The sequence below is a fragment of the Orbicella faveolata genome, unplaced genomic scaffold (assembly GCF_042242905.1).
Source record: "Orbicella faveolata isolate gen_17 unplaced genomic scaffold, um_ofav_v1 contig_47, whole genome shotgun sequence".
Lineage (NCBI taxonomy): Eukaryota > Metazoa > Cnidaria > Anthozoa > Scleractinia > Merulinidae > Orbicella > Orbicella faveolata.
Window position 1 is genome coordinate 26,202,559 of NW_028301577.1, and position 15,932 is coordinate 26,218,490.

A 15,932-nucleotide genomic window follows, 5' to 3' on the forward strand; every position below is an offset into this window, starting at 1 on the left:
CACCTTTAAATACACGAGTACAACCGCCACCCCACCAGCCACCCCACCGCAACTATTTGCACCGACAGGATTATACCAATACCATCTCCCCTCGGGAGAATTTGTCTTCCATTCAGTCTCTCCGATCGTTTAAATTTCGTGCTCGTTTGGTAATCGGAAATTTCAAAAACTCCCGCGGGCATTTAGAAGCTTATACCGTCATTGTTTCAAAATGGCCATATAAGACCAATTTTGGGTCTTATAACAATGCCTATTGTTATCAATGTTGAGCCGGTTGTCTTGATACGATTAGTTCCAAAGCTCTTAGTTTTATTGGTTGAAATACATGATAATTTGCGTTATTTTCTCGTCCGTGTATCTGTAAAACCTTGAAGGTTCAGTAAAGTATCATTTCTATAGATACTGTTCCAGTATAAGACTTTGATCCTGTAAATTTTGTATTTAAGGGTGCCTTGGAGATCGACAAATGCAGTTACAAACGCAGATGACGCGGCTGAAACTAGCTTTGCATACGGCCGGTGCACCTGAAATTTGAATTAACCAATCAGGATTCAAATGACGTCAAGTGAAAGTTAACATGAAGGCATTGAAGTTGGGCAACTTTTCTCACCAGATACGGCATTTTAAAAATATTTCCGAAAATAAGAATAACAAACTATATCGGTCGTAAAAAGTCAGTGGATCAGGAAACGGTTAGCACGATTTTTACTTGGCAGACTCTATAATTTACATTATTATATGGCTAGCTCCGTGAACGGGCAAGATGAATCAAATGCTGCGCTGTGATTGGCTACCCGAGCGGAAAAGATGGAGCTATCTTGCCCGCTCGGGACTACCCGCCGTGTCTCGCAAAAAAATTTCCCCGAAAGCCATATAATAAATCCTTTATTGACCAAGCTTGTTCGGTCAAGATGGCTGGATATTGACCTCGTTCTTTTTTTGCGAGTTTATGGACCTCGACTCCGTCTCGGTCCATAAACACGCAAAAAAAGAACTTGTCCAATATCCAGCCATCTTGACCTCACACTTGGTCAACAACCCATACATATCATCACAAGTTTTCTCGTGGCGGGTTTGGGTGTTTACTTAAGCTTATGTGTTGGCGCACGTACCGTTATAAACCTATTTCTTGTGGCTTGTCTGTGACGTGCTTTATCGAAATCATATTGGATCTACTGTCGGTATCGCAGAGGTCATGGGTTCGAGTCCCGTTCAAGCTTGAATTTTTTTCAGGCTTTAATTTCACAACTGCTTAAGTTGTGTATATAACTGCGATGATCAATCATGTCTTCATATCTTTCTCGATAGTTCAAATATATGATCTTTCATATATACACTTGTACATCAGGAACGTGGTTGATTAACAGTTACTGAGCAAACACAAGTTTATTTCTGACATTAATGACTTTGTTTTTCCAACACCTAGATTGTTCTCGACATTTTGTTAATTTCTTTCTTTCATTCAAACGGAAAATAAGTAGAATTTTAGTTTTTGAATTAAAGTATATTGCAGAAAAGAAAACATACTGTGCATCCCGGAATCATTCGCACGAACCTTTTCTAAAAAACCTGTAAATTGCGTTGAAGAATCGTAAATTAATCTTGTGTCAAATTTGTCTCAGACTTAATCTATAAAACTCCTTTGACTCAGAAAGAAAATTAACATTTGGAGATTAAGTAAAGTTAACGTGCAACCAACAGCATTCAAGTGTTTAACTTATTTGTCAAAAAAAAAGGGAAGCGTATGTTTAAATTTAAGTTAATTGCACAGCTAAAATATGTTCAACGGGAGTAGAAACCAGTTTCAAATGTACTTCTTTTATTTGAAAAAAAAAAGGCAGTACAGTTTTGAACAAGATGGAATAGAGCGCCGAAAAGTACTCCGAAATGAACATTTATCATTCTTCAATCAGCTAGCACAGTTTCTCGCCATGCATCGAACCATTTTAAGGGAAAGCAAAATTCAATTTGTTTCCTCTGTTTACATTTTTGTTTTTTAAATTTGTATATTGATGACAGTTATATAACAAGACAATCATCAATTTACCTGAAGTCATTCTCTCTGAATAAATCGAACCTCCCTCATTCTTTCTCTGTAAAGAACAACACGCCCCATTTTGTTTCTCTTTGTCGTACTTTAAGTTTTGCTCACGTAACTGTTAAGAAACCACGAAGTAACCGACATTTGGTTCGAAGGCACAAAAACTGAAGACTTTTGCAAGGGACAAAACCTTGAGAAAAACAGATTGTATTTCACCTGCACTTAGATAAAGAATGGTTTGAAAGGTAGGTGCAACTTCTTAATTTTGTTAATACGTTGGCAGACCCAATATCCCCGCACGCATATTTTGTCTCACTAATCAGTCGTAACGAGGTAAAACAAATACTTGATTCGTCATGATAACCTATGGCTAGAAAACCCAGCACATTACTCAGTAAAGGCAGTGTAGTATTCTCACAGAGTTTAAAATTGAGTGTAAACTCGATGAATTAAATTACAAACATATCTAACCAAAAACTGACTTGGCTTGTTTCCACGGGTGTACATAATTGATTATACCTAATTGTTGAAAAGCACGGGTGGAACAATATCAGTATTTTTCAATCGATTCTTTCCATTGTAAAAGCTTTTCAGAGGCACTTTCTGGATGTAGAATGAAGACAAAACTGAGTAGCATCTATTAATGTACCTCTGTTTTAAGACCTGTCACTTCTCTTGATTCTGAAATACAGAAAAAAGAAACAAAGGGGGAAAAGAAACTCAAACTTTGGGGAAAAAAGTTCGGAAAAAAGGTTTTAAACTCGCCGGAAATTGAATTAATAGTTTAATGCCACGCTTATTCATAGCTATTAAGTACAAATTGCGTGTTACAGTAGGCCAGAATTTGAAATGTTTAAGGCAAAACAGAATTAACCGAGTTTACGGTTTCCGTCTTATATCATGTAAATGTGCCGATCGATTTCAAAGTTTTCTCAATCATTCCCCTAAATAGTGCGTTTATAGTTATTCAACTTATGAGGCTAAGGGCAAAAAATATAGGACGTTTAATTCGAGTCTGTGTTACGGCTAGGTACAGTAAAACAAAATATGGATAAAGATTCCAGAGCTACCCTGCCATTATCAACCTTTCATTGAACTCCACAAAGAACGTCATGTAATTTAATTTAATAATACTTTGCCAGATACATATACGTTAAAAAAAAAAAAGCAAAAAATAGCGGCATAATAGTAGGGTTAAACTCATGCAATTCCCATTCTAGAGCCACTCCTTCATTAAAAAATAAAAGGTTAAATTCTAAGTGTCTGTTATAAAAAATCTGATTTGCTGAAACAAGTTTGTGGTCAAGTGATCATGACTTGCGGGTGGGAAGGCTTGAAGGACCAGAGATATTGGCCCCCCTGTTCAGGTTAATGGTGCCGTATGGATACTAGCCCGTGCGGACTCATACAGGCGGTCAATAAGTCCGTTGTCATAATTATACTTCCCATTAACAAACCCGGACATTTTCCGGTTGGCTATAATTTTGAGGTGATCAAAAATGTTTAGTTACCCTTGTCACATGTTGTAAGAATGAAGATATGAATACAAAAGAGCAAAGTACCATCAATTATCAGCTTAAAACTTTCAAACTCAGGTAAAAAATCGTTGAATGTTAGTCGTCAGTTTGGTTAAAGTTTACAACTTGTTTTTGGCCAATAACAGATGGATAAAATTCTTTTTCAAACATAATTTATTAAGCAATATGGCTTTATACGCTGTTAAATTGATATTTCTGCTGTATCTTTACTTCTTTATGAAGTAGTCATTTTTCTTGTGTAAAAACGTTTCTGACTACTTATGTTTTGTGTAGTTTGAGATTATTTAAACTCAAAACTGAAGAACAAACAATATAAACAGAAAACCTGACCGAAAAATTACTAAACTCAAATTAAAATTCTCGCTAATCTTGGGTTAGCTTAATCGGGCTTTGAACAACCCGCCCCTGGTATTTAATTTTTGAAATCTATGGTAATTGATATGAGAGTCGTAGGCAATTATGTTCAGTCTGTTTTATGTTCAGTTTGTTTTATGTTCAGTCTGTTTTATGTTTCCATTTTGGTTGTACCCTTCTCGAGGGTCATTTCTCGAAGGGTTTCTTTTAATTATCGTGGTGATTACTTAATGGTGTCACTCAAGTTGGTTTACTTCACCTTCCTATCAACCAAAAGGCAAACAAGGCATGATTTCCAGATCACAATCGCTTGTTATTTGTTGTAGAAAACGAGGACTAGTATGACTCTTTAAGAGAAGTTCGGAACACTCAGCCGAGCGACTTCAGAGGAGAAACCCACAAACAACGCCGCCAGCTATCACTTTGAAACAGATGCTATAGTATTAATGAAATCCTTTTTGTCTTTGCATCATGCCAATATCTTGATGAAGCGCACTAATTAATGTACTAATAAACAGAAATACCTTAATTAATTATCAAGTAAATTTAACATCAATCTTGTTTCAGATAATTTCAACAGCACTGCCCAGACACTGAAGAAATAATGGTCCCAGTCTTTTTCGGTATCTTATGGCTGTGTACACGACTCATTATGTCAAGCCAAGCGAATATCCAAGGTAAGTGAAATCACATTTTATTTATGCTTAAGTTAAATCGTACAAAATATTTTCAGTTTTGTCCTCTCGTTATCTTTGCTGGTGCGTTTGAGGTAACGGTGTCCGTCTGATTGATATATCGTGTTTGCTAGAAATTTGTGTTATTATCTTGCAATAAAAAGAAGAAAGGCCAGAAGTGGTGAATGCAGAGAAATATCAGTTAAAAAGAAAAAAATATGGCTCAAAGATTTAAAATTTCACCAGAATCATGGCAACTTCTTGACACTTTCACGCAATGGAATTTGAGGAACTGTAATCCACTTCTCCAAATTACTTGAATGTTCCATTTTTCCTTATAGGATCTTTATCCAATTTATCTGTCTATTTAGTAGAATGTGGCAATGTAACACTGATGGGAACTAGGACAGCATTCTGGGAAGCTACTTTCCTATTTAAAAGTGTCGAGTAATATCACAATTTTTCTTTTATTCTTTTTTTTTTGTCTGTGTGTTACAAATAAATGTTTTAGTTAACGTTCTTTTAGTGTTGTCGTTGTTGTTGTTCTTGGTTTTGTTGAGTAGAGTGAACCGCTGTTCTCGGGCGATTCAGTGTCCTGTACCATTTTTATTCTTTATTTGAGCGAGTCAGAATTTAAAATAAGTTTTCCTTTTGCAGTTTGTGGCAAAGTAGTAGACAATACGCTAAAAAGCCCTGGATATCCAAACGACTATCCCAGCAACACAGACTGTATATATGTGATTCCTATTCAACGTGATATGGACATGAACATAACGTTTAAGGATTTTTACATAGAGGGTGGTCCGTCATGCCAGTAAGTAACCTTTAGATTCCTTAACATAGAAACGTGGGCGAACGATATTTGTACCTCAATGCGCGAAAATATGATGGGTAAAATTAGGTCACGTGGTATATATCCTTCCACTAGACGACTATCATACTGACAAGATCCTCAGTTTACAAGATAATGATGATCAAGCGGTCAGACTCAAAACCAATGGAAATAAACGAAAACCCTGAGATGCTGGAGGGCTTAAAGGACCTACGTCACGGCTGTCGCATCTTGAACATTTTAGGCTTAATCTCTCAAGTTTGTCGTTTGTAATCTGTAATAATCTTCTACATCCTTAACCATCCTTGTTTCTTTATGGTTTATTATAATCTTTTTGGTGTTTTTCTATTTTATTATTATATGACTTGTGTTTGTAGCTGATATAACACGCGCTCTGATTGGCCAATTGTAGGGCATTATTCTCCCGTAATGCCCATGAACCGATAACGGGCCGGCAAGACCAAAGCAAAAATCCATATAATAAACAACTTATTAAACTCGAACGTTCGGTCTTTCCGGGAAAACCTCAAACCACAGCCCTGCCGTATTGACCTCGCTATCGCTCGGTCAATACGGCAGGGTTTCGGTTCGAGATTTTCCCGTAAAGACCTCACTCTCGGTTAATAAGTAGTTAGTAAACTACTATTCTCAGGTTTCCTTCATTTTGTTCGTCGCCAAAACTCAAAATACCTTGACTGAACTCCTTAAAGTTAATTGGTGCTCTACAAAAACATATATGAATCTCCAGGAGGATTAGAAAGATCGGAATTAAAAACCTGCGTCGTGAGACACTGGGCTTCAAGAAAGCCTTTGCTGATGTAACAACATAACTCATCCTATTTATCTCTGCTTTCTAGGTATGACCATTTGATGATCTACAACGACCAAAACTACAAGTATGGCGTATACTGTGGTGAAAGGTCTGGATACACAGTTCTTGTCAACGGAAGTTATGTCGTGATAAGATTCCACTCAGACGAAAACTTTCAACAACAAGGATTTCTGCTAGTTTTCACCACTGTTCAAATCGGTAAATACAGAGAGGGTCACTCAGCTTGAACATTCACAGTAGATAGGAAAAATGACAACCGAAGATCAAAGCTATATTCTTGAATAGACAGTCCTCCTTCAAGTAAGGCTGTTACTTAAACTGGGCTCCCTCAACACAAACACCTTTTCCGCAACCCTGTCATTTAATTGCTTTTGTAAAAAATACCGAAAAAGCACTCTTCATCTTGATAAGGCTGCTCATCTTTCATTTAGTTGCATAAAAATGAATGTTCCCAGTCCTTTCCTCGTTTTTGTGAGGATTTATACAATACGTAACCCATATCAAACTACCATGATATTTAAGTCAATAAATATAATCAACTATCACTTTGACCAAATCTAAGCCTTCGTTCATTGCGGGCCTATGTTTGGCATGAGCTGCAGTGTTTTGTATTTCCCTGTTGTATTTCTTTGTTGAATTCTAACGTTAAGTTGTTTTAAACAGGGAACAGAACGACTACCCAGCAACCAGCAGAAAACGGTAAAATTTTATTTTATCACGCTTTCAAAATTTATTTTTAGATTCCATGGCCTTCTAGTCTTAATGCTATATCTTATTTATTAAATACCACTGGATTTAATAGGGGCGGGGTGAGGGGGGCAACAGTTATGGATGACTCATTTTAAACCAGTTTACTCAAAGCTCTGAAGTTTGTCGATTGTAATCTATCAAAACTACTACAATTCGTCTTCATTTTTTAATTTCTTTTTACATTTTTAGAATATTTTTCTCTTATTTTTACTTTAGCAAACTTTTATTTTAGTTGTCCTCGATTTGGAGGTAACTTTGCGTATTACAAAAAAATATTTAGTAGGCAATATACCGTTGCTAGGTAACAAGTAAACACAATAATATGTGCTGTCGATTAATCATGACCGATCGTCGGCCGTTGTTATTATTTCATATTCATGCTCATCATTAAAGATAGGGGGTTTAAACTTTAGGTTATTTTGCTTTATTAGTTTGTGGCCAAGTTGCAAACAACACTCTGAAAAGTCCCGGTTATCCAGACAACTATCAAAATAGCACGGACTGTTTCTATGTGATTCCTATTCCACAAGGCACAAGATTGAACATTATTTTTAAGGATTTTGACGTGGAACCTGAGCCTAAGTGCAGGTAAGTCATGATGGTGGTACCAAGCTAGTGAATCACAAGGTGATTGAATACGCTGATCGCACGGGAAATTTGATCGCCAGCGAATATCGCAAGCACATTTTGCCCCTTCCCGTTGCGGGCACCAGGTTACGGATCAAGCTTGCTCGGTCAAGATGGCTGATATTAGCCGGGCTCTTTTTTTTTTGCTTGTTTATAGATCAAGACAGAGTCGAAGTCCATAAACAAGCAAAAAAAAGAACGAGGCTAATATCCATCCGAACAAGCTCGGTCAATAAAGGATTTATTTACTTACGCAATTAAAGTAGACACGCATCTTTGCCGGCAGCTATGACTATTTGATGATTACTTCAATTAATAACGAGAACAACCTCAACCTTGGTAAACACTGTGGAAAGAAAACCGGACAGACGGCTCTTGTTACTGGCGACTATGCTGTGCTGACATTCCACACAGATGAACTTCAAGAAAGAAAAGGATTTCTTTTATTTTTCAGTGCTATTCCAGAAGGTAAGTTAAGTCAGAAAACAGTACTATTCTTCAGGGGCAAAGAGTTATTAAGAAGGAAATCCCGGAGGGGGTCTCCCATGTAAAAAGGATCGGGGTGTTCGCCGTACCTTTCAGGGGTTAAAACACGGTTTTAGTACCTCTTAGGGTGTTCAGCCTCAAAAGTTCCACAGCGAGAGCTTTTGCGGTACCTTTTATGGTGTTGAGACGAAAACATTATGACCGTAGATCATGTGTTGTTTAAGAATTGGCACGCTTAGTGGTGAAAATAATTGTTTAAGAATTGGCACGCTTAGTGGTGAAAATAATTGTTTAAGAATTGGCACTCTTAGTGGTGAAAATAATTGTTTAAGAATTTGTACTCTTAGTGGTGAAAATAATTGTTTAAGAATTTGTACTCTTAGTGGTGAAAATAATTGTTTAAGAATTTGTACTCTTAGTGGTGAAAATAATTGTTTAAGAATTTGTACTCTTAGTGGTGAAAATAATTGTTTAAGAATTTGTACTCTTAGTGGTGAAAATAATTGTTTTAGAATTGGTAGCGGAGCTCCGACGGCCCGAGGGGTGGCTAGACGGAGCCCCATAACTATAGGAACAGAACCACATGCAGGCATAGAAATAGAAAACCATGTAACTCTTTTTTCATGGTCAATATGGCTAGCGCCATGGATCGCGGGCGCGTTCGCCCTATGACGAAAAACAACGCAGACGAAGTCGCACAACATGCAATTTCTTCGGCTAATAGATCGACCGAGGTATGCATTCATGGTTTTTAGCAAACATACTTTATATTAGTATAAATCTACTAGCGTTCTATCACGAATGGCGTTCTCTGATTGGCTACGCTACCCATTATCTATTTAACAAATAGATTCCATGTTGCCGTGCGTCTGTTCAGTAACAGATCACAGAAGACGCCAAAATGTGGTAAGAACAAAAAAGTGGCACACGAGGCGATAGCCGAGTGTGTCACTGATGTTCTTACCACATTTTGGCGTCTTCTGTGATCTATTACTAAACAGACGCACGGCAACATGGAATCTATTTGTTTTATAAAATAACGAAACAAACTACTACAGATAAAGCTTTGTTTATTTCAAAATCTTTCAATATAACTCGAAAGCCGGCCTTTGCCCACTTTGGCGAACACGAAAAAAAGCCATTTGACGTAATCTGTTGTCTATACAAAATGAAGCAATCTCATTGGTTGCTATGCGTAGCAAAGAATTGTGATTGGTCCAGGAAAATCACGCCAGTGTCAAACTTGACTCGAGCGTCGCTTCTTGTGAAATGAAAACTTACAGCGAAAGCAGAATTGAACTGCGAAATCTGCAAATCTTAAAGACAATGCTCGATAAGTAAAGTCAGTTTTTGTCATCAGAGCAGCCCTGTTAGCCGAAAAGCGTGGATGTCGCCTTGAATATTGCAGAAGCTGAAAAATACGCTCGGAAAACTTGCGGTTGTGGTCAACCTGGAGGCCATTCGGTGATTCGAATTTTGAACGGAAAGGAGCGTTAGTGACGGTGGAAATTTGTGTCCTCTGTGGTTGGTGATTCTCAAATCAGTTTGAAATAGTGTCGGAGACACCTTTTAGCTGCGATACAGTTGGCCGTCAGCTGTTCTTTGCTCATTGCTGTGCCCTGAAACGGACTGGAACATTCGCATCGGAAAGCAAGGTTATGTGTTTTCTTATTTTAACTGATTTTAATGTCTTGATGTTTCATTACTGACATCAATCAGTGTGTCAACAATTATTTTGAGACTGAGAAAAGTTGAATTTTTTAAATAAATTAATTACATAAACATTTTGTTGATTGGGTTTGTTAAATTCGAGATAACGCAATGGTTCTCGGCCTACCAAGACCAACTTTGTGTTTGGTTTAGTCTCGCTCAACTGCCGACTGAGACTGCTCGAGTATTTTTTCTGAAAACGAAACGGCTTTATCTTTCTTCTTCTAGCTAGACTATGCTTCTCGTACTTGATCAATGCATCGACAATACTTGTAAAATATTATCTGAATTCTCAAAACTTTCCGCCATTTTTAAACACGGAAGGAAAAACTTTGTAATGATGACGTCAATCGTGCGTCTGTCCTCTAATAGATCATAGGCGAGAACCAATCAAAATGCGTGAATAACTTGGCTTATTATATAATCTGTGATGGATAGTGAGTAATGTAGCGTGTGCGCTTGTTAACGAAATGACGGCCCCTTCTTGGCGTTTTCGAAGTGTCTGTGAAGAGGATTTAGATAAAGTTTTGAACGACTAGTAGATTGATACTAAAACAATTAGATTATTCGCTCTAGAATTCTATGCGTGTCCTCGCCAGCTATCACGCGATAGAAATCTCGAGCTCATAAACTAATTGTTTATTAGACATCCATGTTATAGTCAATTGACATCTGTCATAACAAGGTATCTGCTGACCAGTATCAGGTGACCATATCGCAGGCTCAGATTTAGAACTTCTCGAGTTCATGTGTGTTTTTTAAGTTGACTGCTGATCAAGTGTTGATTTTCGATTGGATCGCAGGCTCAAGCCAGGTTAACTTGTAATTAGAGCTGGTTTATTCGAAAGGTAGTTTACTCTGATCCAGGATTAAAATTTAACCGAAGTATAAACTTCTCTTGTATAAAAATGTATTTACTCTTTATGTTTTGTGTAGTTTGAGATTATTCAAACTCAAAACAGAAGGCTGAACAAAATAAACAGAAAACCTCACTGTAAAGTTACAAAACTCATACAAATTAAAATTCTCGCTCACCCTGAGTTAACTTAATTGCGCTTTGATCAACCCGGATAGGCCTGTAACTGTCCAAACACCGTTTATTATTGGCTCACGAAACAATACATAAATAATCCAAACAATAGAAACTACAGGTGACCAGAACCAATGAAAATACACGTCTGAAAGAGGTGCTGGACTAAATGACCCGGCCCAGGAGCTCCGCTTTCAGACTTAGCTAAATCTATATATTACCTCTTAGGGGTGAAGAAAATTCTTGCCCACAAAACAGGATCTTGGTACCGCTTAGGGGTTCTTTTCAAAATTTCCGAAGAGTACTCCCGGCCTTTTTATATGGGAGGCTTCTCCCAGAGGGGAGGGCACAAGCAGTGAAATCAATACCCTGTTCAACACGCCTCAATACCCTGTTCAACATTATTTTTAGAGGTCAAGGCTGAAGATATTAAATAACTTCTAGGGCGGTAGTACGATTGTTCAACTAAAACTTTAATGGTTGTAGCAGAAAACTAGCTTTTTTATAGATACATGAAATGGTACGAACCATCAAAAAATCTTTTTTTCACCAAAAGTAATTTATGCTTCTCTATAGAACCTGTCTTCCATACTCCACTCGCTACATCATGTGCAACCGTGCATTCTTTGGTACCAACTGTGTCAACAAACCTGGAATCTTTACCAACGGTAGAATGTTCTACCAACTCGATCGCGACGACAACAATAATAATCAGGCCCTCACCATCAGCTACCACCGCCACTGCAACCAAAACACAAAGTGTTTCAAATCCTTCAGGAGTTCCAGGTAATGGACGCCAGGATGCTAGCGGCATGGAAACGAACAGGCTGTCTACGTTGGAGATCGTGTTGATAGCTGTTTGTGGTGGTTTGACGGCTGTGGTGATTGGGCTAGCTGCTCGTCTTTGTATTCTGAGGAAACAAAGAAGTGCGAGGTTTGTATCGTTTTCTCAGTTAGTTTTTTTAAAAGTTCATTCGTTCTTCATTGTGCATGGGTGTAAGCAATGGGAGGTGAGACTGGCGTTGCGCTTTTTGTCCAAACCAATAATTCTGTGGGTTTATATCATAAAAGACCATGAAATTTCTTTCCCAACTTTTGAGTCAGTTTTTCATGTTACATGCTACAGTTTGTTTAAACTGGAAAATCTTGCCGTATTTGATTCAAATCATCACGTTTTGAAAACTTTTCATGTACGAACAATTAAACTTTTGCAACACACTGAAGAGATTCTTTCCAGTCTGATAAAATAAGCCCAACATTAAAAACTGCATATCCTTTTTAGCAAAGAGTTATTCCAGTCTGCTAGGCTTTTAATCAGTGAGGTCAATTCGAAAATGGAGCCCCTGGGTGTTGAAAAGTTCACTCAAACACTAACTCCTAAAGAGATAATTTTGACAGGATAACCTCCTTTTCGGTGGTATTGTATCGCTTGCGTCTCCTAAAAGTGTTTTTAAGATTTTAGCCAATTAGAGCTAGGATTTACATCTTGAAAATTGATGTTGCAGGGAATATAAACTCGACGAGGTTAACAACAAAACAGAAACGAATGAGGGCTGGGAAATGAAGAGGGATAACGTCACTATTTGCGAAGAGCTCGGTCACTGTGACTTTGGCAAAGTATACAAAGGAGTCCTGAAAACCCCTTTGTGTATAACACGCGGACCATCGACTCAGCAAACGAGTGAGAAGGATGAAAAATCGACAAGAATTGTAGTTGTGAAGATGCTACGAGGTAATGTTAAAACCGAATTGTTGTGTGTGAGATGGGTAAGATTCCGCTACGAAGTCGACGTTACTATAAATGAGGGTCTCAATGAGGTTAACTGAGCCGTTAAACGGGCCAAACATTTAGCCGCTAGACACAAAAAGTCACAAAAAATCATTTGGTCGCGTTTATCTTTTGTTTTTGTTTTAGGAAAGATTAATTCCATTGTACGCAAAGGTTAGCTCAAGCATGTCAATCCTTATTCACGGGAAAATTCACAGGTTTGCTCATAGAGCACTTTGATTAAACTACTCTTACGATTCAGAGAATGCCACTCCTGATCAGATGAACGACTTTCTAGAAGAGATTAATCTGATGAAAGCGATTGGTTCACACACGAACATCGTGAGTTTGATTGGCTGTTGTACCAAGTCCACACCACATTTCCTCATCGTGGAGTTTGCTTCCAACGGAGACTTGCTTTCTTTTCTGAGAGAACGAAGAACAAAGGTAAAGAGTTCAAGCATGCACTAAGTTCGCGAAAGCGGTGTTGAATTTTGATCGAAATTTAATCGAGTCCGGGCTTTTGATATCAGGTTCTGTTGCTTCAAAAAAGCCACCCTGATAAAAGCACAGTGTCTATTTATACTGGAGGCATGATAGAGTGGACGCACGGTGGCCTCACGGTTAGTGCGCTCGACTCCGGATCGAGCATCCAGATTCTAGCCCTATCCGGGGACATCGTGTTGTGTTCTTGGGCAAGACACTTTACTTTCACAGTGCCTCTCTCCACCCAGGTGTATAAATGGGTACTGGCAAACTTAATGCTGGGGGGTAACCCTGCACCGGACTAGCATCCCATTCAGTGGGGAGTAGTAATATTCCTAATCGCTCCATGCGACAAAAACCGGGATAAGCTCCGGCCTGTTGGGCCACGTGGCTCGTATACAGACTTTACCTTTTACCTTTACCATTTATACTATGAGTACCTGTCTAATGACTGCGTTACTAAGCAACATTCACAGTTACCCCCTGAATTAAATTCGCCGGTATCCATTTATACATCTGGGTGGAGAGGGGCACTGTCTCGAACCCGGACAGCTTGATCCGGAGTGGAGCGCGCTAACCATGAGGCCATTGCGCCTCCCACAACTTCCGTTCACTCAACCAGAGAAAAGTAATAAAAAAAAATTGTCATTTAGAATGATGCATACGCGAAATTAGGCCTGTTCCGATTGTGCTCGTAAGACGCTGGAAAGTTGTTTAGTGGAATGTCAAAAGGTTGCTAAAAACTTACCAAAGATCCAAAAAGTTGCTATCTCAATTTCTAGATACTTTTATATAAACGTTCATGACGGGACGCACGGAACTTCTACTGGAAGTACCGCAGAGAAATGGTAGGAAATTTTCCTAGCATTCCTTGCATACTCTCACTAGGGTTCTTCGTCTTGCGGCCAGGGAAGGCGTCATAATCTGTTTCAGTGACATTAGTGATATTAAATAAAATATAAACCAGAAAGGACCGATGGAATATGAGACAAGCTTTAAAATGAAGTCACGATATTAATACTGCTTTAAAAGTAAATAGTGCGTTCGAGTCATTCCCGATGCTTTCAAATGATGGCGGACTCCACCAACGCCAATAATCTGGAACAAAACAAAGCGATTATACATCGGATCACGTCTAAACATGCGTGAAGAAAGACTTGGGCAGGAAAAAAAAGTGAGCGGACAAAACCGGGTAATGCCGATAAATCAAGTAATCCCGCGATGATGAACGAATTACACATCATGAACCTTCCTCTGCTTCTCCCACTGAACCAAGTTCAGATCTACGAACTGAACTTAAAGATAACAAAGTGCCTACGAATGGATGTTGACCGCGGCGAGCAGACGTAAATGTCTTGTTTACCCAATGAAAGCCATCACAATAAGCTCTGAGCTTGCATCGAGATGCTTGTCGGCGTCCGGGCGTAAATGAGCGTTTGATTAATCAATCTAACACAGATCTTAAGGAATAAAAACCCAGATGATCTGGAATACTTGTCTGAGTATGTCGTTGGCAGTGGGAGCCACGTGCAGTATTATCATGCTCGGCAATTGAAGTTATTGTGTAGAAAATATCGCACAATTACACAGCCAAGGGCAAAAAAACAAAGCGCGAGGAGAAACTTAGTACATGGAGCTAAGATAGATTGTCAGTGCTTTAGTAGACCATGCACGACTAGCAATGGCTTGGCCAATCGCTTGGCCAATGGCTCGTACACGCAACGAATCGTAAAAGTCCGTAAGTAACGACCTCCGAAAGAAGTGAGCCCACCCCCCATCCCCTGAAAATAGAGGAACTAAGGTTCAAAAGTATACTTATTTTTCCAATCAATAACCTGAATAACGTACGATAAACTGATGACGATTCAACTAGGGAAGGTATAACTTATTCCTGGTAACGTCATGAAGCGCCCTGGTAAAACAAACTCCCCACAATGTTTATCAAGTAACAAGAAAGTACTAACAGGACCTTGTCTTCAAATTGAGCTTACTTAAATTGACAACTTTGCATCATTTTTAACAGGAACGCATAAAAAGAACGTTTAATCAAATTGAAATTAAAAACTCGACCAGAGCAGTTAAATATTTATCAAGCAGACTAACGAAGCAGTGCATCATGAACAGTAAAAATAGTTTAAGGTATCTTACATCACGGTCTACATATAAAGTGCCCACCCATGTGCCAGCAACATAAATTTGAACTGGATTGAAGAATTTCTAAACGATTTATGAGAGCTCAGTGTTTTTACGAATTACACCCACAGCCTAAGAGGAACACAGCCCTGTTCTCATAGAATTAAAAAAAACGCCAGGAAGAGATAATTACAGTAGAAGTCATTTCCGTCCCCTCATGGGGTGAGAGATTGTCGCCCATATACCCTTTCTTTTCTCTCGTAAGTTCTCGCGCGTTTAGAGATGCGCCACACACGCGTTTTAGGTGCAGGGATCCCAACCACTGCTTACCTGACTTTTTGAATATGCTACCTTTAGCCCTCCCCCAAATCTACACAAGTTTATTTTACTTGTGGAAGTCTATCCAGTTGGACAGTGCTTGGGTGAGAGATTTACGCCCATATCAACTTTCCTTTCTCTCGTAAGTTCTCGCGCGTTTAGAGATGCGCCACACTCGCGTTTTAGGTGCAGGGATTCCAACCAATGTTTACCTAACATTTTAAAGATGCTACTTTTAGCCTTCTCCCAAATCTACACACGTGTATTTCACTTGCGGAAGTCTATCGATTTGGACAGTGCTTGGGTGAGAGATTCTCGCCACTATCAACTTTCCTTTCTCTCGTAAGTTCTTG

At 38.7% G+C, this 15,932-nt stretch overlaps 1 protein-coding gene across 1 annotated transcript; it reads left to right on the plus strand.

The window, feature by feature from the left end:
- Window positions 1-11,309: 11,309 nt before the first annotated feature.
- LOC149097779 (uncharacterized) lies at window positions 11,310-13,083 on the plus strand. Its single transcript, XM_089279906.1, has 2 exons — window positions 11,310-11,808; window positions 12,380-13,083. Exons 1-2 carry the CDS (start codon window positions 11,387-11,389, stop codon window positions 12,699-12,701), a joined length of 744 nt encoding a protein of 247 aa, XP_089136032.1. The 5' UTR covers window positions 11,310-11,386; the 3' UTR covers window positions 12,702-13,083.
- The last annotated feature ends 2,849 nt before the right edge of the window (window positions 13,084-15,932 follow it).